Source organism: Rhincodon typus, chromosome 39 (assembly GCF_021869965.1).
Source record: "Rhincodon typus isolate 14 chromosome 39, sRhiTyp1.1, whole genome shotgun sequence".
In the NCBI taxonomy this organism is placed as follows: Eukaryota; Metazoa; Chordata; class Chondrichthyes; order Orectolobiformes; family Rhincodontidae; genus Rhincodon; species Rhincodon typus.
This window is the reverse complement of record NC_063370.1, coordinates 6,095,460-6,119,845: the sequence shown is the minus strand read 5'-3', so window position 1 is coordinate 6,119,845 and position 24,386 is coordinate 6,095,460. Positions and strand designations below refer to the sequence as shown.

Here is a 24,386-nt window from a genome sequence, read left to right as displayed (position 1 = left end):
TTTATGAGAGTTAATTTTACACACAGTGCTGTACCTGCTCACACTGTGGGGTTTATGAGAGTTAATTTTACACACAGTGCTGTACCTGCTCACACTGTACCCTCTGGGTCTCGTTGGGGAAGGCTGTGATGTTAGCGCCGTCGCACGGGCACCACTTTACGGTAATTTTGCGGCCCATACCGGCTGTCGCTGTTTGTTTTACGACCGGTTGCTAAGGGCCCCTGGCGTTGTGGGTAGGGACTTTCCGCCCGAGTGGGAAAATGGCGGAGGGAGCGGACGGGGCGAGCGGCGAGCAGCACGATCAGGCCGAGGGCATGAAGGCCAAGGCCAATCAGTATTTTAAAGGTGAGGGGCGGCTGCCCGCGAATCTCCGAGAAGCCGGTACCACGTCTCCCAGCCGCCGGGCTTTACCGGTACCCGGTTCCCCTCTCCGACCGGCATCGGGCCCCTCGTGGCTCTGAGCAGCTTGAGAGGAGGGAACGGCCTGATATCTGTCCTGCCAAACAATGGGCTATTCCTCACACCGTGGAAGCTTTGCTACAGGATAGTGGATTATTGCTTACAGTGTGAAAGGTTTGCTGCAAAATAGTGGGCTATTGGTTAAACTGTGAAAGCATTGCTGCCGAATAGTGGGATGTACCTCATACGGTGAAAGCATTGCTGCCAAATAGTGGGATGTACCTCATACGGTGAAAGCATTGCTGCCAAATAGTGGGATGTACCTCATACGGTGAAAGCATTGCTGCCAAATAGTGAGATGTACCTCATACGGTGAAAGCATTGCTGCCAAATAGTGGGATGTACCTCATACGGTGAAAGCATTGCTGCCAAATAGTGGGCTGTACCTCATACGGTGAAAGCATTGCTGCCAAATAGTGGGCTATACCTCATACGGTGAAAGCATTGCTGCCAAATAGTGGGCTGTACCTCATACGGTGAAAGCATTGCTGCCAAATACTGGGCTGTACCTCATATGGTGAAAGCATTGCTGCCAAATAGTGGGCTGTTGTTGTCAAATAGTGGGCTATTAGCTGAAATGAGGAAGGATTAGGTACTAAATAGTTTGCTATTAGTTCCAGTAAGTAACTCCAATGTAGTTATAGGTCCATATGTAACCATAGGAATAGGCATAGGCCATTCAGTCCATTGGGCCTACCGTGCCATGCTAGATCTTGGCTAATTATTTCTGCAATGCCTTTTTCTCACATTATTTCCCAATGTCATTTGTCTTCAGTAACCAGTCTGTTTCTGTTTTGAACTTGCTCAATGACTGATCTTCCAAAAACCTCTGCAGGACAGAATTTTTGAAAATTCACTGAGTGAAGAAATTTCTCTTAAGCTCAACCTTTAAATGGCCTATCCCTTATCTTGAGATTATGCCCCCAGGTTCTAGAGTGTGTAAAAACATCCTATCTATTATCCACCCTGCCATACCCTGTTAAAACCTCAAAAATATTAATGAGAACACCTCTCATTCTTTGAAACTCTAGAGAATACAGAATCAGGTTCATAAGTCCAGGAAGAAGGTTGCCATAGAGTACAATGAGACCTTGATCAGATGGGCCAAGGAGTGGTAGATGGAGTTTAATTTAGATAAAAGTGAGGTGCTGCATTTTGGAAAGGCAAATCGGGGTGAGATTTATACCCTTAGTGGTATGGTCCTGGGGAGTGTTGCTGAACAAGGAGACCTTGGAGTGCAGTTCATAGTTCCTTGGAAGTGGAGTCTCACGTAGACAGAATAGAGAAGGTGGTGAATGGTATGCTTGCCTTTGTTGGTCAGTGTATTGAGTATAGGAGTTGGGAAATTATGTTGCGGCTGTACAGGACATTGATTAGGGTACTTTTGGAATACTGCGTTCAGTTCTGATCTCCCTGCAATGGAAAGGATGTTGTGGAACTTGAAAGAGTGCAGAAAAGATTTACAAAGATGTTGCCAGGTTGGGAGGGTTTGAGCAGTAGGGAGAGGCTGAATAGGCCAGGGCTATTTTCCCTGGAGCATCGGAGACTGAGGGGTAACCTATAGAAGTTTATAAAATCACGAGAGGCATGGATAGGATGAATAGCCAAGGTCTTTCCCAGGGTAGCGGAGGTCAAAACTAGAGGGCTTAGGTTTAAGGTGAGAGGGGAAAAATTTAAAAGGGACCCAATGAGCAACATTTTCACAGAGGGTGGTGCATGTATGGAATGAGCTGCCAGAGGAAGTGGTGGAGACTGATACAATTACAACATTTAAAAGGCATCTGGATGGGTACATGAAAAGGGACGTTGTAGAGGGCTATGGCCTGAATGCTGGCAGTGGGACTAGATTAATTGAGGATATCAGGTTGCATGAACGAGTTGGCTGAAGGGTCTGATTCCATGTTGAACAGCTCTATGACTCTAAGTAAAAACATAAATTGCTGGAGAAACTCAGCAGGTCTTGCACTATCTGTGGAGTGACAAACAGCGTTAATGTTTCAAGTCCGTAACAGTTTGTTTCTTCAGATCTGGAACTTTTCCAAATGAATAAAAATTCTCTCAAAAACATAACTCTCTTCCTGTCTCCACAGATGCTGCCAGACCAGCTGAGTTTTTCAAGAACTCTGTTTTAATTTCTGATCTCCAGTATGGTACAATTATGACATGTAAAAGGCTTTAGAATGGGTACATAGATAGGAAGGGTTTAGAGGGAAATGGGGCAAATGGGACTAGACTAATTTAGGATATCTGGTCAGCCTGGGTGAGTTGGACTGAAGGTCTGTTTCTGTGCTATATGACTCTACAACTGTATCTGCATTATTTTGCTTTTAACTCAGTGTTGCAATGTAGAAAACAAATGTATGACTTTTCAACATGCACCTAAGAGGTAGAGACAGCCTCAATTTAGCATCTCTATCCACATGTCAATCCTATTAAGGCTATTTCTGAAGCAACTTGCAACAGGTAAATGAAGATGGGAATCATTCCTACTTGGAAATCTCAGGCTCCTCGCCAGTTACTGTAGGAAAACAAAGTGTAGGGAACTTTTTTTAGATCGGTTGATGTATCTGAGATTCTCACCATCTTAGACATGGCAGTGGCAAGACTTGCCCATCTGTGCGATAGTGATAGTCTGTCCGGTACCCCTCATGGTTTAGCGATTGACATTCAACTTTGTTTATAATGTCGCTATGTGGCACTCAAATCATCTTCCCAGTAACCAATAGTTCTACAGTCCTGTTAGCTTGGCGTCTGTCATAGGGAAAATGATAGAATCTGTTATGAGATGTGATAACTAAACATTTAGAAAAGAATTGGCAAAGTTGGGTGGCGTTGACATGGATTTATGAGAAAGAAATTGTATTTGACAAAGTTGGAGTTTTTTGAGGATGTTCATTGTAGCCCAAAAGAAAAATAGTGAAGTTGGTGTATTTAGATTTTCAGAAGGCTTTTGATCAGAGTTCCCTGCAGAAGGTTATTAAATTAAATTAGAATATGACATTGGAGGAATATATTAGTGTTGATTGAGAATTGTAAGGAGACATAAAGCAGAATGTAGGAATAAATGCAGAGAGTTGGAATAAACGGATCATTCTTGGAATAGCAGGCTTTTACTACTGGTGTACTACAAAAGTCAGTGCTAGGTCCACAACTGATCACAAATATTTATGGATGATTTAAATTTGGGGACTGAGTATACTGTTGCCGAATCTGCTGACAACTCCAAACTGGGTGGGAATGCAGGTTGTGAGGAAGGTACAATGCGGCTTCAAAATAAGACCTCAGATGGACTAAGTGAATGGGCTAGAACATGGCAGCTGGAATATAATGTAAAGCGTGAAGTTTTAATTTTGGTAAACAAAAAACAGGAAGGCAGAGTACTACTTAAATGGTGAGAGACTAGGATATGCTGGTATCCAAAACAATCAGGGTGTCCTTGTCCATGGATCACTACAAGCTGGCATGCAGGTACAGTAAGTAATTAAATAGGCAAGCTGTATTGGAATTTCTCTCAAATTTGTGTATGGCTTTGTCTCCCAATACCCCAGAAGGTTCACATTGTGCATGTTGAAAGTTCTTCACGTGCACACTTTGTTTTTTTTAAACCAGCAAAGCGTTTTACAATGGCTCTATCTAATTGAGTGGTTCAGTTGGAATTACATTACATGCAGCGGTACTACATTGTGCATGTTTTGTACATGCATAGGTGGAGTGTTAGCAAATATTCTCTTTGAGTACAGGAAGATAGATCTCTTGCTGCAGTTTTATAGAGCTTTGATGAAACCTCGCCTAAAGTGTGTAGATTTTGCCCCCTTATCTAAGGAAGGGTCTATTTACCATAGAGGGAGTGCAGTGGAAGTTCTCTTGATTATTCACTGAGGTTGACGTGATTGTCTTATCAGGAGTTACTGAGAAAACCAAAATAAAAGCAAAGTACTATCAACGCTGGAGATCTGAAAAAAGAAACAAACTGGGGAGAAACTAGGCCAGACCTGCTGAGTTTCTCTAACATGTTCTGCTTTTATTTGAACAGTGCCTACCTGGTTACTCATAGCTTTTTGTGATTCATGTACAAAGATACCCAGATTGCCTCAATATCACTGCATTATTCAGTCTCTTCTGATTTAAATAATCTTGTTTTTTATTTCCCTAACCTTCTGCCACTAGGAACAGGTTCTCTTATTTACCCTTAGCAAAACCATTTACGATTTTGAATACATCGATCAGTTCTCCTCAGTCCTGGGAGGAACAAGCCCAGCTTCAGCAATCTCCAAATAATTGTCATTCCCTCATCCATGGTAACATTCTCAGGGCCCTCTTTTGCCATGTCGTCAATGGTCTTTTGAAGTTCCGTGCTGTATTATTGGCCAAAGAAGTGATGGTGGACAAGGGGCCTTCAGAAAATTGAATATCATTTTTGGATGAGTGCATTATTATTATATGTTACTTGTCTGCCCACTTTTGTGATCTTAGGACATCCCAAAGTCTATTGAATTACATTTAGAATGTGGTCAGTGTTGCTGTGTTAGAATTGGAGCAGCAAATACACAGACTAACAAGATGAATGATTGGCTCACCTCTTGTTCATGACATTTACTGAGGGCTATTTCACATCCATCTGAACAGATGGATGAGTCCCTGTTTTAATGTTTCATTCAAAAGCTAATACCTTTGATAATACAGCACTATCCTCAAGTGATGGCTCATATAGGGAGGTAATTGAGAGTTGTGATATAGGAATCAGTCATAATTTGATGGAATGGTGGAACAGATTCTGTTATTGCTATGTTAATGTATCATTGAAGTGCAGGACATTGATTAAGTACTTTGAACGTATAAAAAAAATGTTTCAGGCCTTGAGCAGTATGTGTTCTGTATGTACCCTTGTTGTGTTGTGGAGACTCCTTAATTTTGATTGCACTTCAACCACAAGCTATTAATCTTTGGCCACTTGGTGTTGGTGTGGGTGTGTGTGTACACGTGTGAGTGCGTGTGAGAGATGGAGGGAGGGAAGGAAGGGGTGAGAGAGCTGCTGTAGGCGGATCAGAGGACTTCTTCATGGGTCTACTTCTGGGCCTTGCCAAGGTGGCCATTAGCAGGTCCAGGCAGCAGGCCATGGAGGCATTAATTAGAACCAACTGCTTGACTCTCTTTGGTGGGTTCATCTGTACCTAGTTGCCCTTGGAGGGAGAGCACACAGTATCCATTAATACACTTAAGGTCTCCTCTGACGTGTGGACACTGCAGGGGCTGGAATGTATTTTAGTCTAATTGATTTAATTTTAAATTTGCTTTAGATTTTTGTCACAGTACCCCTTACAGAAGCTGCCATTTGTTAATTTGATTAGTTGGGTTTAGTTTAAACTCATTTTCAAAAGAGGGTAAAGAGAGAGAGTGTTCTAAGTATCTGTGGAGCAATTGGTTAGTGTGTTTGGCTATGAACTGAAAGGTTGGTAGTTCAGGAGTACCCAGGGATGGTAGGTCTAACTGTCTGTTTCTTTCAACTGCTTACCAGCAGCCAGTCAGCTAAGTTGTTGGAGCTTGATGCTAGGAACGCCAAGATTGTGGTGTGATCTCCCTTCTGACCATTGAACCTGTTCCCAGAGCAATCATGTAAAGCAAGATTTATCAAGAGTATAAAGCGAGACTTCTGGGACACCAGGTGTTAGTTCAGGAAAAGGTAGACACTTGTGATGTTGTATTCTGTAAATAAATCTAATGTTGAGTAAAAGATTGGCATCTGGCCTCCTGGTTCAATGACTGACTTTGGAATGAATTAACAGGCTATAGGCATGTTACTGTCTCTTGTTCCTATATATGCTCAAATCCAGGAGAGAAAATTCCACCTACAACCTTCTGAATTTGAGGCAAAGACATTGCCATTGAACTGATCTGGAGTGGCTATCCACATTAGAATGGACTGATTCTGAACAGACGCTACGCATTTTAATGAGTAACATGACTTAGTTTCCTCTGGGTATGCTCTTCTAACAATTTAAATTCCACTTGATGTGAAAACGTTAATTAAAAATGGTAGGTTCTGTGTCCCAGCAATGAGGTAATCCCACTCTTGGCTGTCAGCATAGCTGCTGGGTCATAGCTATTTTATTCCTGATTGGCTGCCAGTGAACCAAGCTTGGCAAGACCACAAGCTGATCGGCGATGCTATCCATGGCATTACTCCCAAGTCACAGAGGAAAGGTGGGCACTTAGGAAGGTACTTGGTGGGATGTAGCTTAGTGTCATTTTGCACCTTCAGGAAACAATGAGACCAAGTTGAAGTTAAGGCCACGTGTAGTGAGCTACAATTTGGAAGATCAAACTGTTCATCCTGGCTTCTGTCTTCAACTTCATACACAATCTGTAACACGTGCCGACTTTGAAACGAACTAACTTGAATAAATTGATGGTTTCTAATATGTGATTGCTGTGTATCCTGTTGGTCACCAGTTGTATAATTTCTGGTTAACTGCACAAATTCTAGTTAGCTGGATTGCCCATTATCAGTTTTTTAATATCAGCCTGTTCCCCTTGCAGATAAGGATTATGATAATGCCATTAAGTATTATACACTGGCCATCGAGCTGAACTCAGAGAATGCTATTTATTATGGAAACCGCAGCTTGGCATACTTACGGACTGAATGTTATGGATACGCCTTGTCAGATGCCACCAAGGCAGTGGAGCTGGATAAGAAATACATTAAAGGATACTACAGGAGGGCGACAGCCAACATGGCACTGGGCAAGTTTAAGGCTGCGCTCAAAGACTACGATACGGTGAGTGGGAATCTACTGATTTTGCTCTTACAAAGAAAATAAAGGAGGCCATTTAGCCCCCTAAATCAATCCTATTGTTGCAAGAGGGTGCCTGATCTGTGATCTAATTCCATGCACTTACCTTTGCTCCAGATCGTATAATACCTTTTGGAATTGACCCAATGTCAACTGCAACTTTACGTGGGTATTTGTGACTCTTTCAAGCCGACTGTTCAAATAACGATCAGACTCCCTGATCTTGTGATTTAGGCACAAATCTTAAAAGTCAAAAACATTAAACAGAAGAAAGACTTACATTTATATAATGGTTCTTATGACCAGGAGACATTTCAAAGTGCTTTACAGCTAATGATGTTCTTTTGAAATCACTGTTGCAATGTGGAAGCCATTTTGCACACAGCAAGATCATACAAAGACCAATATGATAAGGATAAAATGATCTGCCCTTGTGATGTAGGCAGAGGGATAAAAATTGGCCAGAACCCCAGGAAGAGTTTTCCTGTTCTCCAGAATAATGCTGTGGGATCTTCTATCCACCTGAAGGAGCAGACAGAACGTTTTCTGAACCTCATCCAAAAGATAGCACCTTTGACAGTGCAGCTCACCATCAGTATGGCGCAGGTTGTGTTGTACTTAGGTGCTCAAGCTCTGGGTGAACTCAGAAACTTATGACTCAGAGGTGAGTATGCAACAAGTTCAGCCATGATTAATAGGGCTTGGCTGTAGGTTCTGAAAACTAGAAACAGCCAGTATGTCAGATAGAATTGATTGACCATTTTTGCAGCAGCAGTGAGAGCGAGGACAAGGGGCCTGCCGGGAAGGTAAGTTAATCCTTTAAAAACTTACCTCGTGGGATCAGCGGCCTCCATTTTTGCAGCAGCAGTGGGAGCAGTGAGAGCGAGGACAAGGGGGCTGCCGGGAAGGTACGTTAATCCTTTAAAAACTTACCTCGTGAATAGGCGGAGCGCACGCTGAGCAGGAGCGGACACGGGACGGCTGAGTAAGTGAGGTAATATATTTGGGTGGTTGCTTTACCCGAAACACTACTTAGGTAGTGTCTCCCACCCATCCTCCTCCTCTAACCAAAAAAAAAGTTCTGAGCGCCGATTTGGTAAGGTTACTAGTTTTTTTTTTTCAGAATTCAGAACAGTGGGAATGGATGTTAGGGCAGTTGCATGCTCCTCCTGTAGAATGTGGGAGGTAAGGGTCACCACTAGTGTCCCCACTGACTTCATCTGCGGGAAGTGCACCCAACTCCAGCTCCTCGGAAACCGCGTTAGGGAATTGGAGCTGGAGCTGGATGAACTTCGGATCATTCGGGAGGCTGAGGGGGTAATTGAGAGGAGTTACAGGGAGGTAGTCACACCTCAGGTACAGGAAAAAGGTAGATGGGTTACAGTCAGGGGACAGAAAAGGAACAGGCAGACAGTGCAGGGATCCCCTGTGGCCGTTCCCCTCAATAACAAGTATACCGTTTTGGATACTGTTGCAGGGGACGACTTACCAGGGGTAAGCCCTGGGGTACAGGTCTCTGGCACAGAGTCTGTCCCTGTTGCTCAGAAGGGAAGGGGGGAGAGGAGGAGAGCATTAGCCATTGGGTACTCCATAGTTAGGGAGACAGATAGGAGATTCTGTGGGAACGAGAGAGACTCGCGGTTGGTGTGTTGCCTCCCAGGTGTCAGGGTCCATGATGTCTCGGATCGTGTTTTCGGGATCCTTAAGGGGGAGGGGGAGCAGCCCCAAGTCGTGGCCCACATGGGCACCAACGACACAGGTAGGAAAAGGGATGGGGATGTAAGGCAGAAATTCAAAGAGCTAGGGTGGAAGCTTAGAGCTAGAACAAACAGAGTTGTTATCTCTGATTTGTTACCCGTGCCACGTGCTAGCGAGGCGAGGTATAGGGAGAGAGAGCAGTTGAACACGTGGCTACAGGGATGGTGCAGGAGGGAGGGATTCAGATACCTGGATAATTGGGGCCCATTCTGGGGTAGGTGGGACCTCTACAAACAGGATGGTCTACACCTGAACCAAAGGGGTACCAATATTCTGGAGGGGGAATTTGCTAATGCTGTTCGGGAGGGTTTAAACTAATTCAGCAGGGGGATGGGAACCTGAATTGTAGCTCCAGTGTACAGGAGGTTGAGAGTAGTGAGGTCATGAATAAGGTTTCAAGGTCGCAGGAGTGTACTGGCAGGCAGGAAGGTGGTTTGAAGTGTGTCTACTTCAACGCCAGGGGCATCCGGAATAAGGTGGGTGAACTTGCAGCATGGGTTGGTACCTGGGACTTCGATGTTGTGGCCATTTCGGAGACATGGATAGAGCAGGGACAGGAATGGTTGTTGCAGGTTCCGGCGTTTAGCTGTTTCAGTAAGATCAGGGAAGGTGGTAAAAGAGGGGGAGGTGTGGCATTGTTAGTCAAGGACAGTATTACGGTGGCAGAAAGGACATTTGATGAGGACTCGTCTATTGAGGTAGTATGGGCTGAGTTAGAAACAGGAAAGGAGAGGTCACCCTGTTGAGAGTTTTCTATAGGCCTCCAAAAAGTTCCAGAGATGTAAAGGAAAGGATTGCAAAGATGATTCTGGATAGGAGCGAAAGTAACAGGGTAGTTGTTATGGGGGGCTTTAACTTTCCAAATATTGACTGGAAACGCTCTAGTTCGAGTACTTTAGATGGGTCAGTTTTTGTCCAATGTGTGCAGGAGGGTTTCCTGACACAGAATGTGGATAGGCCAACAAGAGGCGAGGCCACGTTGGATTTGGTACTGGGTAATGAACCAGGCCAGGTGTTAGATTTGGAGGTAGGTGAGCACTTTGGTGATAGTGACCACAATTCAGTTACGTTTACTTTAGCGATGGAAAGGGATAGGTATATACCGCAGGGCAAGAGTTATAGCTGGGGAAAGGCAATTATGAGGCGATTAGGCAAGATTTACGATGCATAGGATGGAGAAGGAAACTGCAGGGGCTGGGCACAATTGAAATGTGGAGCTCGTTCAAGGAACAGCTACTGCATGTCCTTGATAAGTATGTACCTGTCAGGTAGGGAGGAAGTGGTCGAGCAAGGGAACCATGGTTTACGAAAGAAGTTGAATCTCTTGTCAAGAGGAAGAAGGAGGCTTATGTAAAGATGAGGCGTGAAGGCTCAGTTAGGGCGCTTGAGAGTTACAAGTTAGCCAGGAAGGACCTAAAGAGAGAGCTAAGAAGAGCCAGGAGGGGACATGAGAAGTCTTTAGCAGGTAGGATCAAGGAAGACCCTAAAACTTTCTATAGGTATGTCAGGAATAAAAGAATGACTAGAGTAAGATTAGGGCCAGTCAAGGACAGTAGTGGGAAGTTGTGCATGGAGTCCGAAGAGATAGGAGAGGCGCTAAATGAATATTTTTCGTCTGTCTTTTTCCTGTGTGAATACTATGTTGTCAAGGAGAATACTGAGATACAGGCTATTAGACTAGACGGGATTGAGGTTCATAAGGAGGAGGTGTTAGCAATTCTGGAAGGTGTGAAAATAGATAAGTCCCCTGGGCCAGATGGGATTTATCCTAGGATTCTCTGGGAAGCTAGGGAGGAGATTGCAGAGCCTTTGGCTTTGATCTTTATGTCGTCATTGTCTACAGGAATAGTGCCAGAAGACTGGAGGATAGCAAATGTTATCCCCTTGTTCAAGAAAGGGAGTAGAGACAACCCTGGTAATTATAGACCAGTGAGCCTTACTTCAGTTGTGGGTAAAGTGTTGGAAAGGATTATAAGAGATAGGATTTATAATCATCTAGAAAGGAATAATTTGATTAGGGATAGTCAACACGGTTTTGTGAAGGGTAGGTCGTGCCTCACAAACCTTATTGAGTTCTTTGAGAAGGTGACCAAACTGGTGGATGAGGGTAAAGCGGTTGGTGTGGTGTATATGGATTTCAGCAAAGCGTTTGATAAGGTTCCCCATGGTAGGCTATTGCAGAAAATATGGAGGCATGGGATTGAGGGTGATTTAGCGGTTTGGATCAGAAATTGGCTAGCTGTAAGAAGACAGGGGGTGGTGGTTGATGGGAAATGTTCATCCTGGAGTTCAGTTACTAGTGGTGTACCTCAAGGATCTGTTTTGGGGCCACTGCTGTTTGTCATTTTTATAAATAACCTGGATGAGGGCGTAGAAGGATGGGTTAGTAAATTTGCGGATGACACTGAAGTCGGTGGAGTTGTGGGTAGTGCGGAAGGATGTTGCAGGTTACAGAGGGCTATAGACAAACTGCAGAGCTGGGCTGAGAGGTGGCAAATGGAGCTTAATGCGGAAAAGTGTGAGGTGATTCACTTTCGAAGGAGTAACAGGAATACAGAGTACTGGGCTAATGGTAAGATCCTTGGTAGTGTGGATGAGCAGAGAGATCTTGGTGTCCATGTGCATCGATCCCTGAAAGTTGCCACCCAGGTTGATAGGGTTGTTACGAAGGCGTACGGTGTGTTAGGTTTTATTGGTAGAGGGACTGAGTTTCGGAGCCATGAGGACATGTTGCAGCTGTACAAAACTCTGGCGCAGCCGCAATTGGAGTATTGCGTACAGTTCTGGTCACCGCATTATAGGACGGATGTGGAAGCATTGGAAAGGGTGCAGAGGAGATTTACCAGGATGTTGCCTGGTATGGAGGAAGGTCTTATGAGGAAAGGCTGAGGGTCTTGAGGCTGTTTTCGTTAGAGAGAAGAAGGTTAAGAGGTGACTTAATAGAGACATGCAAGATGATCAGAGGATTAGATAGGGTGGACAGTGAGAGCCATTTTCCTCGGATGGTGATGGCTAGCACGAGGGGACATAGCTTTAAATTGAAGGGTGATAGATATAGGACAGACGTCAGAGGTAGGTTCTTTACTCAGAGAGTAGTAAGGGCGTGGAATGCCCTGCCTGCAACAGTAATAGACTCGCCCACTTTAAGGGCATTTAAATGGTCATTGGATAAACATATGGATGATAATGGAATAGTTTAGGTTAGATGGGCTTCACATTGGTTTCACAGGTCGGCGCAAGATCGAGGGCCAAAGGGCCTGTACTGTGCTGTAATGTTCTATGTTCTATGACTTGTCAACGCATGGTGCTTGAGGGATTTTGAATGTGTGAAGTAAGAACCTGGGTAAACAGAATAGGAACAGAAAAACAAGAATGGGAACAGAGTTAGGATCCAGATCCTTTGTGTCGTTTTCGTGGCATGTTGGAGCAGGCTCGAGGGGCTGACTGGCCTGCTCCTCCTATGTTCCTGAAGGCCTGGCTAAATAAACTAGTTTTGTTGGAACATGCTGCATTCTTCCACATTTTCCTCTGACTCATTCTTATTTCTTGCCTCCGCCCAGTAATAAGGTGAGTGATTCTGACATTGGATGGAGGTCCCAGTATCCACAGGCATGTTTTTCCCAGAGCATCTATTGCTTAGAGCACAATGGTAGGAATCCTGACTGGAATTCATTTTGCCAGTACAGGGCCACTGAAACCAATAATGTTGTCTTTACTGCTACCCCAGTCCAAATGGGCTGATATCAATGCAAACAGTTGAATAAGCCTCAAAGCTTCTGTATTGCAGCTAATCAACAACAAATTGTATTTGCACAGGATCATTAACATAGTACAAAGTGCCAAGATGTTTTACAGTAGTGTCATCAAACACAATCTGACTCCTAAGGAGATACTTGGGCATGTGTCCAAAATCCAGGTCAAAGAGGAGTATTTTAAAGGTCATAGGTTGGATAGACAAAGGTGTAGAAAGAAAATTTTAGAGCTTAGGGCAGCGTCAGTCTCCAGTGCTGGAGCAATTAAAATTGAGGATACTGAAGAGGTCAAGTTCCAAGATCTTCGTGATTATAAGGTTAGACTTGGGAGTTCCAGTCCAGGATTCTCTCTGCAGGTTGAGTCAGTAGTTAGGAAGCAAATGCAATGTTAGAATTTATCTTGAGAGGACTTGAATATAAAAGCAGGGATGTACTTCTGAGGCTCTGTAAGTCTCTGGTCAGGCCACACTTGGAGTATTGTGCACAGTTTTGGACACTATATCTCAGAAAGGATGTACTGGCCCTGGAACGGGTTCAGAGGAGGTTCACGAGAATGGTCCCAGGAATGAAAAGCTTAACATACGAGGAACGTTTGGGGACTCTGGGTCTATACTTGATGGAGTTTAGAAGGATGAGGGGGGATCTAATTGAAACTTACAGAATACTGGATAGCCTGGCCAGAGTGGATGTTGGAAAGATGTTTCCATTGGTAAGAGAGACAAGGACATGAGGGCATAGCCATAGAGTAAAGGGAAGACCTTTTAGAATGGACTTAAGGAGGAACCTCTTCAGCCAGAGAGTGGCTCCTCAGGCTGTGGAGGCCAGGTCATTGAGTATATTTATGACAGAGATAGACAGGTTCTTGATTGTCAAGGGGATCAAGAGTTATGGGGAGAAAGCGGGAGAATGGAGTTGAGAAACTTTTCGGCCATGATTGAATGGTGGAGCAGACTTGGTGGGCTGAGTGGTCTGATTTCTGTTCCTATGCCTTATGATCTTTGATGAGGTCATAGAGTTGGCAGAAGAGGTCATGGAAGACTTTGAAAAAAAATCAGAACTTAAAAGTTGCTGGACCAAGAGCCTGTATCATTTGACAAAATCAACACAAAGTCCCGGCGATTTAACGCTGACATCAAATTGCTCACACCCCTTGCATTAGACTTGTAAGCATCAGTACTTTCCACTGTTTATAAGTGCCCTTGGAGTGAAAACTCTACAGACTAATTACACTAACAAAATTGTAAAAGACAATTCAATTTTGGCATGTGCTAACAGAATTAAAGTTAGAGCAATACAGCATGGAAACAGGCCCTTCGGCCCAACTCATTCATGCCGACCAGGTTTCCTAAACTGAATTCATCCTATTAGCATTGAATTATGATGGTCTGTAATGTAGTTCCCTCTCTCTGACTTCCCCACCGCCTTTGAGTCGGTTCACTGTCCTTACAGCAAATGTTCCCAAGTTGTCTTTACTCATTTGGGATGTGGGCATCACTGGCTAGGCTAGCATTTATTGCCCATCCTACAAAAATTCTGCTTCATTTCTGATTTCACTGAATTTATTTCCTAGTGTCTGTTACAGATTTAAAATAGAGCACTTTTTCTTTTAAAGAATTTTTTAAGCATCCAGACCATTTATGAGACAAAACTCTGAAGAAAGGTTCAGACCCAAAACGTCAACTTTCCTGCTTCTCTGGTGCTGCCTGGCCTGCTGTGTTCCTCCAGCTCCATATGGAGTTATGTTATCTGTGAATTTTGTATGGGCTCTGTATGCCCATGAGGTCAGATTATAAATTTCTAAACCTCACCGGAGAGAGGATTTATACTTTCACACAGATTTTATTGAAGAGTGGGTATTAGCCAGTTTGGCATCGTGGGTGACAGTACATTCACCTCTAAATTAGGAAGCGAGAGTTTCAGCTTCATTTTGGGACTGGAGCACTTGACATGACTCACCTTCCAATAGAGTACTCGGGGTGTCCTGCATTGTCAGATGTTAGCTTTCAACTGAGGGATTACTTCAGACCCATGAATTTAAAAGCCCTGCGGTTTGTTGTTTTTAATTCATTCATGGGATGAGAGCATTGCTGGCTAGGCTAGCATTTATTGCCTATCTATAATTGCCCAGAGGGCAGTTAAGAGTCAACCACATTGCTGTGGGTCTGGAGTCATATGTAGGCCAGACCAAGTAAGGATGACAGTTTCCTTCCCTAGAGGACATTAATGAACCAGATGAGTTTTTCCAACAATCAACAATGGATTCACGGTCACCATTAAACTCGTAATTCCAGATTTTTATTGCATTCAAATTCCACCATCTGCCATGGCGGGTTCCCAGAACATTACCCGAGTTCCTGAATTAACAGTCCTGCCATAATACCACAGGACCATCACATCCCTTTGGTGTTTTGTCAAAGTAGAGCTGAGGTGATTCCCAGGGTCTTGTCCCAACTTTTATCAAAAGTGACCGGTTTTACCCTTGAACAGCACCAGTACTGTTTGTCAGACCTTGCTACGCGCATATGTTTTCCTGTATGAATGACAGCATTTCATATAATTTATGGACTGTGGACTTCTTTGGGTCCTCCTGCACATGTGATTGGTAGTGTGTTAATGCACATTTCTTCATCCTTGTTATTTATTTGTCATGTTTGTGAGCCTCGTGTTTATTTTATTCTTGACTCAGTTTGTCATTTTCTCTTACCCTAAATATGCTAACATGTTAGGATCCATAAAACCATTTGGTTGTTGATTCAGTGCAGATATTTTACAATGGGAACCATCATAAGTGGGTTGACTTCTGTCTGCCTGCCCTAAAGACCTGGCTAATAAGAACATAAGGACTAGGAGCAGTGTAAGCAATTCAGCCCTGGTTCCGCTATTTGATATGATCGTGGTTGATCTCATCTTGTCCTCAATTCCACTTTCTTGTCCCTTCTCCATTATCCTTCAACCCATTACTAATTAAAAATCTGTCTGTCTCCTCCTCAAATTTATGCAATATCCCAGCATCCACTGTACTGTTGAGTAGCGAAATCCACAGATTCACGACCCTTTGAGAGAAATAATTTCTCCCCGTTTCTGTTTTAAATCTGCTAGCCCTTATCCTAAAACTATGATCTCTCATTCTAGATTGCCCCACATGAGAAAATGGCTATTCTGCGTCCACTTCGTCAATCACCTTTAGCATCTCATGCACCTCAATTCGGTCTCCTTTTGTTCTTGTGAACACCAGAGAGTAAAGGCCTAAACTGCTCAATCTGTCTTCATAAGACAAACCCTCATTTCTGGAATCAATCTAGTGATCATGCTCTGAACTCTCCAATGTAACTGCATTCCTCCTCAAGGGGACGAAAATTGTATACAAAATTCCAGTTGCAATCTCATTAATGTCTTGTACAGTTCTAGCAACACTTCCCTATTTTTATACTTTCTTCCTTTAGCAATAAATACCAAAATTCCATTTGCCTTCTTTATTACTTGCTGTACCTGCGTACTAGTTTTCTGCAATTCCTGCATGAGGGCACCCTCTGGACTGAAGCACTCTGAGGTTCCCTGGTTAGTCACACCGTTCTGTAAATAACTGAATCTTTACAGAGGCCTGGCTGGTTAAAGAGGAGAAGTTCAAAAAATTTGGAACTTGAAGCTCAGAACACAATCAATGTGATGGGAGGGGAAGTGTTTTGTCGGGTGGCTTGCATTTGGTATTTGGAAGTGCAGTGAGTTCACAGGATCCAAACAAGATGTCCTCCCACTCATCCATGCAAACATCTCTGCTCCGAACCGAGGGAAGCCCAGCACTCAGACACACTGTGAGTTTATTAAAAAAGCAAACCGATGCGTAAGTTCAGATGTTTTTGTTTTTGACTGACTCCTGATGTTGGTCCTTTGTGCCAGTTCAATTCATGTATTCAGTGTGTCACTGTCCAGCAGATTCTCGAAATGCTGGTAAAGTTTTTTTAATAGTTGCTGCAGTGCACGGTTAGGAGCATGTGCTGAACTGTCGTGGTATTTATAGTGGAACTGGAAGGTTGATGAATCTTCAGTAAAAGCTTAATAGAAAATCATTCCACATACAGTCACTTGTTATAAATACAAGTTGGGTGTATTTGTAACTTATTTTAGCAGCAGGCTTGTTGATCCCGTCCTACCCCACAACATTGCTGCTCGCTCACATTCATCCTGACAGCTTTAGTTTTAAGGTGGGTTTTGTGATAAGGCTTTCCTTTCTTGTCCGTGTTTGTGCACTTGTTGGCCTTGTAATTTTGCTATTCACAGACTGTTTAAGGTAACTTTTTGTTTGTACAGCTCCTATGTGCATGTGGTTAAAGAATTTGTTGTGCATTTCCAAGAGTTAGGAAGTTTCCAATCTGAAATTTAATTGTTTCAGGACAGTCTGAGTGAACCCTTCTTAATTTTTTGTTAAATTCACATGGAGAGTTTGGTCTGGAATGTCAAAGAAGAGTGATTCATAAATATATTTAAAATACATGTAAAGTAAAATGATAAATATATGCCATTTTTATAGAATATCCATTTGAACTGAGGAAGCACCCTAGCAACCGAATGTAGCTTGCATCCTAGCAAACAGGTTGAACTGGGTAGTGTGTTATGTCTGGTTATCTAGTGGCTATTAATCTGATGCCCTGGTAGGAGCCAGATCCATTGGTTTCAGAGTTGCACACACACTGGATCACGTGCTGTACTGCACATGATTTCTGAAATGAGCCTTGGCATGAAATCGGCCTGTTGACAATACTCAGATGTGATTGAGTCAGATGGTCTTTGATCTATGAATGATGGCTTTGCATTAGGTTGTTTTTCATAAAGTTGGCCTGAAGTCAGTTTAAACAAGAAGAAAGACCAGTTGGTAAGTTTGTCTGTAATTGGCTATAAAGTCAGTTTCTTGATAACCGGATTTCTCCTTTGTTGACTGCAACTAAAGGTAAAAAGGTAAAATTACTATAATCTTACCTGTCTATGGGGTTGCTCTCTCATTAAAGAGTGATGAAAGGTGGCTAAACTGAGGGTCACCATGCCCATGAGGGGAGGGGTTGAGAAGGAGAGTTCATCATGGTAACCTCAGCCGGTGCGGGAATTAAATGCACACTGTTTGCGTTACTGTGCATCACAAACTAGCCATCCAGCCAACTGAGCTAACTGACTCCTTTGCACTTAAGTAATGACAATTAAATCAATGGATTTGAGGGGACAGGGAAACGTCCTAACTTTGATGGGCAGAATGGCCTTGTCTCACCTCAGACTTTGCTTTAAAAAGCTCTTGCATAACTGAGATGGAATAACCTATTTTTCAGGAAATGAACCCCTTTACTAGATTTGCATTCACTTATAACCTTTGTCTCTTTCTGCTCTGTTGCAGGTCGTTAAGGTAAAGCCAAATGATAAAGATGCTAAAATGAAATACCAAGAATGTAATAAAATTGTCAAACAGAAAGCGTTTGAACGTGCAATAGCAAACGATGAACTGAAGAGATCAGTGGTGGACTCTTTAGACATAGAGAGTATGAGTAAGTATTTTAGACAGTTCGTTTTAAGAATGGAGACTTCGTGTTTCACACTGGACCTATGTTTGGATCAAGCTCCGACTCCATTTTCTCTGTTGTTCCTAGAACCGTTCAGCCCAGAAAGAGGCCATTTGGCCTATAGTGCCCCTGTCAGCCTATCGAAAGAGCTCTCCAATTTGTCCCCCCTCACCTGTACCCAATTCCTTTTTGAAACTTCTTTTTGAATCTGCTTTCATGTCCCTTCAGGCAGTGCATTTCGGATCAGAGCAACTTTTTGTATTAAGAAAGTTCTCATTTTGCCACTGGTTCTTTTGGCGCTTTTCCTAAATATGCTGAGTCTTGCTGTTGTATAGGTTCTGGGAATCCTGAAGTAACACACCTGAGTTATTGATACTCTTTCTTTTTTTAGAGCGCAAATGCTGCTTGGAGATTTGCCCACAGAAAGCATCATGTGAACTTTGGCTAACTTCCTTCCCCTCCTTTTCCCAACAACATTCTGCAGCTGTGCTCAGCTGAGCTGAGTCTGTTGAAGTCAAGGCTTGGACCTTGAATTTTGTAATCTGCATGTCTCAATGGTGCATATCCACGGAGTCATTCCAGGAGTCTGGGAAGTCGTGGAACAGTATGTGAATGAGTGGTGGACTTGATAGGAGCTGAGTGTGACTCCTGTATATGTGTAACAAAGAGTGGACTGGCTGTCTAACCTTTGAAGAGCCTATCTATGTGAAAGTGCTGAGTAGCATGCTAATAGCCCAGGAGGTCCAAAATTATCAAAGCTGCAGGTGGGTGCCAAGAGAGGAAAGTTTTTACGATGTTCAGGTACCAAAGCTCGAAGCAAGGACACCAAAATACAAGTTTGTCCTGGTGGAAACACTGTTGTAATTGATAAGGTAGGGGTCCATGATTACAAATTCATTTGAAAAGCCTCCTTCCAATCACTTTTTTTTTATTCATTCATGGGATGAGGGCGTCACTGGCTAGGCAGCATTTATTGCCCATCCCTAATTGCCCAGAGGGCAGTTAAGAGTCAACCACATTACTGTGGGTGTGGAGTCATATGTAGGCCAGACCAGGTAAGGATGACCGTTTCCTTCCCTGAATGACATTAATCTACTGCATTGGTCATCAGGGAGCTGCTAATGGTCTCCCTCCTAATGCAGAGAGTGATGTGATCTGACAGAAGGCTTTTTCAGTGGCTTCCTCCTAATTCAGGGTTTCAGCTTCATGTTGTGTTTGTTGCTGCCAGGTGACTGGGTGACCAGAGTACGCTCTGGTCAGGTGAGTGGTTGCTACAGTTTGTGCCTTTTGGTTTTGCGATGAGGAAATCAGCTGGTGTTCCTGTTCTTGGTTGCTGCCCAGTGCTTTCTGCTTATACCCGTGGGCGTCCAAACCTGTGGGGGTTCTTGTGGTCCAGTTGTCCTTGCTGATTGTGTTGTTGTGAAGATTGGCCATGAATGAGAGACAATAAAGTGTACTCAACGTCTAAGGAGCCAGCAGATGTTTCCACCTTCAGGGGCCCGAGCAAGTGGCCAGAGTGACAGGAATACAAATTCCTATCTAAATTCAGTGCAAGTTTTTTTCTTACTGTCTGTGGGCTTGATATAAAAGCTCATTTACAGTAAGAATGGATTGGCAGCAGTGTTATAGTATTTGAGGTATCTCCTTTTTTGTGTTCTCACTTCCATGAACTCTTGCTGTTCTTCCCTCATTTTCCTCCTCTCAGCTGGTGCCCCTGATGGCTGTTGTGAGTTGTTGGCATGCTATCAGAAGTTGTTGTGATGCTTGTGGTTTTAACTCATCTAAAAATAAATGAGGTTGGTGCACAGGGTAACCTTCAAGGTTGGGACAAGAAAGCTTCTGCCCAGCCAGGAGGCTGAATCTACACCGACCACTTTAAGCGTGCATTTGGAGGGATAGCTGCTGCAATAAATTCCCCTTTTCCCCTTAGAAATGGCATTTGCTATGTTTGAGATAAAAGTGTTATCTTTCTTGGCTTATTTGGTGTTGCTGAGTAGATGATGTGCAATACGATCTGCTGTCTCTGTCTTCCACCCTCAAAAGGTTTTTAAACATTTATTCATGCAAGGAATTGGGATGTCGCTAGCAAAGACAGCATTTATTGATTATTCCTGATTGCCCTTGACAAATGCTGGTGATGCAACTTCTTGAAGCAGTGACAGACTTGCTGGGCCATTTCAGAATGCAGTTAAAATTTTGTGTGCCTGGAATCTCATTTGGCTAGCCTAGGTAAGGGTAACAAGTTCCTCCTGGGCGTTACTGTACCACATGGATTTTTTACAACAATGTGGTAACTGTGGTTTTGTGGTCACCGTTATTTTTTACTGCTGATTTAAATGATTGACTCAGTTTAAATTATCCAACTACCGTGGTGAGGTTTGTATTTGGGTCTCTGGATTGCTAATCTATTAATGTGACCATTATGCTATTGTGCCTGTGCTGTCAGTCGCTTGAGGTAGGGGTGAGTGAAGGTGGCTTATGGCAACAGGCTCTTATTTGTTTATAATGTGATGAATGCTTGATTCTTTTCCATGCTCTCTCATCTCTCTCACTGCCACTTCTGCTAATCCCTTGCCTCCACTGCTGGTTCTGCTGGCACTGGTCCCCAGTCTCCACAGGTGATCCCCAGCAGTGGGTCAGGAAATGACCAGATGCAACAAATTCGTGACTCCTTCCTCTTCTGTACCCCACTTACCCATCGTAGTCATGCAGTCTGTTGAGTGACAAAAATGTGAAGAGAAACTTGAAATCATTAGGGATCTCCAGGTTACTTGTATCAAAAGTCCCCACTGCCTCTTACCTACCTTCAGTAACTTGAGGTGACTTCTGCTCTCGGGACTTTGTGACCCTTTTGGAAGTTTGAGGTAAATTCCTATTTACCAATCTACTGCATGTTTGATAACTTTTGTGAGAAAATAAATGCTTTGTGCCAGCAAAATTTGCCACCTCTGCCTTTTGTGCTTGTCCTCCCTCATTCTCCAATTCCTATTGATTCAATTCAAATTGTGAGGGAATCTGACCAACCCCTCTTGGCATTCAATTGCATTACCATCACTGAAGCCTCCATCGACATTCTTAGAATCACCCTTGACTGAAAACTGAGACACAAATAGCCTGACTGCAAGAGCAGGTCATAGGCTGGAATTGTGCAGAGGGTGATTCACTTCCTGACTTCCAAAGCTTTTCCAGCAATAATAAGGTACGAGTGAAGAATGAAACGGAATATAGTTCTCTCCAGTTGCTTAGATGACTGAAGCTTTGACAACACTCAAAGCTTGACATTCAAAACAAAGCTACCCACCCTCCAGCTTAAACATTCACTCCTTCTGAAACTGGAGCAACGTGGCAATCTGTAATATCTACAAGATGGACTGCAGCAGCATACCAAGGCTCCTTCAACAACACCTTCCAAATCTGTGACAGGACAAGGATAGCATTACCCATAGGAAACATCACCTGAAAGTTGCCCTCCCAAGCCACACACCACCATGACTTGGAACTATATCCCCTCCCAAGTCTCACACCTAGTTTGGAACTACGTTGCACTGTTCCTTCGCTATCATTGGGTCAAAATCCTGTAACTGCTGTCGTAATAGCACTGTGGGTATACCTGCATGACAAGACTGCAGTGGCTCACCACACCTTAAAAACAGTTACTTTAATATTCTCTCATGGGATGGAGGCATTGTTGGCCAGGTCAGCATTAATTGCCCATCCCTAGCTGGATGGGTAACAACTGCTGGCCTTTCCAGCAATGCCCAAATGGAGGAATAAAGAAGGGAAAATGTAACCCATATTTTGATGCTGCATATGTCACCATCTCTCAGTCTCCCGTCTTTCATTTTGTACTTAGCAATCGAAGATGATTATACTGGTCCGAAACTGGAAGATGGGAAAGTCACTTTAAAGTTCATGAAAGACCTAATGCAGTGGTTTAAAGATCAGAAGAAATTGCACAGGAAATGTGCTTATCAGGTAAGGAGCTGTTGCTTTCTCATATCACGGTAGGTAGCAGCGGACCCTGAGCACTTCATGGAAGACCAATATGTTTAGTCAACAGAGCAGCCTGTTCATCCATGGGTAAGGTACTCCTACTAATTCTCTTCCGCTTCCATTACTCATCCTTATCGCTTTGCTGTTTGTGACTACTGTTGATATTGCGTTTTGTACTCTCTAATTCTTGTTGTTAAACCACCTTGCAGTCTTTTTTGACCTTCCCCAGAGACTTGCCCATGCTGTTTGGGAAGCATTTTAGCATTGTGGCCAAATGCTCATGTTTCCTGGTTGGTGAGCATCCTTTAGCTTTGAATTGCTCGATGTTGTCATTCTTTGCTGGCTTTTCACATCAGGAAAGGTGATCTCAATTCCTTTAACAAAGATGGTAGTACAATTGAGAAGGTCTAACTATCTGAGAAGATTGAACAGCTTGGGGAAAGTGCTTAGAAAATTGAAGGCCGAGGAGCATCCTGGAAGGGAGTTTTAAAATTATTGTTCAAAATGATAGTTATGGGTAGGACCAAAGCCATAAATATAAGAATGTCACTGATAAGTTCAATAAAGATGTCAGGGGACGTTTCTTTATCTTGAAAGTGGTGCAAATGTGGAACTTGCTACCTCAAAGAAAAAGACAAAATTGAGGTCAGGCTTACATGTGACTCCAGACCCACAGCAGTGTGATGGATTCTTAACTGCTCTCTGGGCAATTAGGAATACACAATAAATGTTGAACTCGCCAGTAATGCCCACATCCTGTGAATGGATCTTTTAAAAAATAGAATGGACACACTCGAGGGGATTCTCTATAAATGCATGAGGGAGAAAGGATGAGATGGATAGAGATTGAGTTGGAAGAAGAGGGCTGAGAGGTGGTTCGTGAGGTGCATTAACACCTATGTTGACCTGTGGGCCGAAACCACTGATTTCTTTATTCTATCAAGGGCATTGCTGGCCAGGCCAGTATTTGTTGTCCATCCCTAAATACTCTTGAACTGAGTGATGTGCTAGGCCATCTCAGAGGACAGTTAAGTGTCAAGCACAGTGCTGTGGATATGGAGTCACACATAATCCAGACCAGGTAAGCAGAAATTTCCTTCTGTAAAGGATTTTTTAAAACCACAATCAATGAAGTTTTGTCGTCACTATTACTGGCACTAGCTTTCAGTTCCAGCTGTTCTTTTATGTGCTGCGTGCATACTCCATGTAACCTAAAATTACAACTTGTACCCACTGGAAACATCCGACAACATGGACGTTTTCAGAACTCGGCTGGAGATGATTCTGCTGTTGGGTCCTTTTCAAGACTTGCTGTAGCACAATGTAACCGGGAGATGTCAGGCTTGCAACGGCACAAGGTTGAAAATCTTCAATAGCGTGGCTTGCCAGAGCAGAAGCACAGAAACAACCAGCGCGCTCATTTTTTCTTATTTTTATGATGCACCAAATAAACTTACTAAATTGAAGGCACTGTGTCAAATACAAGTTGCCGTAGTCCAGTCTGTTTTATTGATTTGATTTGTAGCTCTCATATTGTGACCTTGAAACATTAGTTATCATTTATGGCAATGAAACTTTTATAAACGTGCTTATTAATATTGTATCTCAGTTCTTACTTTCCTCTCCCTCACGTATTTTATTTACCTTCCTTTCTTCCTCTTCCTTCTCACCTCCAAAATTTAAAAGTTCAACATATTGAACCACAATACCTGCTCCTTACCTGCCTTTCAGTGGCAAAAACTTTATTTTTCACGAGAGGCTTTTGCTGTCTTCAAATCTTCAATGTTTCCTTTTTGGAGCAACAATATTTAGAAGGTAAACGCCATTTGGCCATGTTGCTGGAAAGTTGCATTTAGATACCTGGTAAAACTTGCCAAGTACATTGGCAGTCTAACAAATTAAACTGGCCTACAAGAGAAGCTGTGGCTTGTGAGCAATTCAAGGCCTGCAGAGAAACAGGTACGTCCTTTTGTTCTGAAGTCAGTATGACAATATACATCAACCCTAATTTGTTCATTCTTTATCCCTCTCTCTTTTCTCAACCAAGGTCTAATCCTCAGGGTAGGGGAGTCCAAAACTAGAGGGCA

At 43.2% G+C, this 24,386-nt stretch overlaps 1 protein-coding gene across 1 annotated transcript in view; it reads left to right on the top strand.

Annotated features, from left to right (window-relative positions):
- The first annotated feature begins 224 nt into the window (after nucleotides 1-224).
- Nucleotides 225-24,386, top strand: part of ppp5c (protein phosphatase 5, catalytic subunit) — a 40,897-nt gene continuing 16,735 nt past the window's right edge. The window contains exons 1-5 of the mRNA XM_048618208.1: nucleotides 225-345; nucleotides 6,997-7,238; nucleotides 18,144-18,291; nucleotides 22,160-22,310; nucleotides 23,606-23,657. Coding sequence (XP_048474165.1) covers nucleotides 261-345; nucleotides 6,997-7,238; nucleotides 18,144-18,291; nucleotides 22,160-22,310; nucleotides 23,606-23,657 — 678 coding nt within the window. The 5' untranslated portion in view covers nucleotides 225-260. The remainder of the gene's footprint in view (nucleotides 346-6,996; nucleotides 7,239-18,143; nucleotides 18,292-22,159; nucleotides 22,311-23,605; nucleotides 23,658-24,386) is intronic.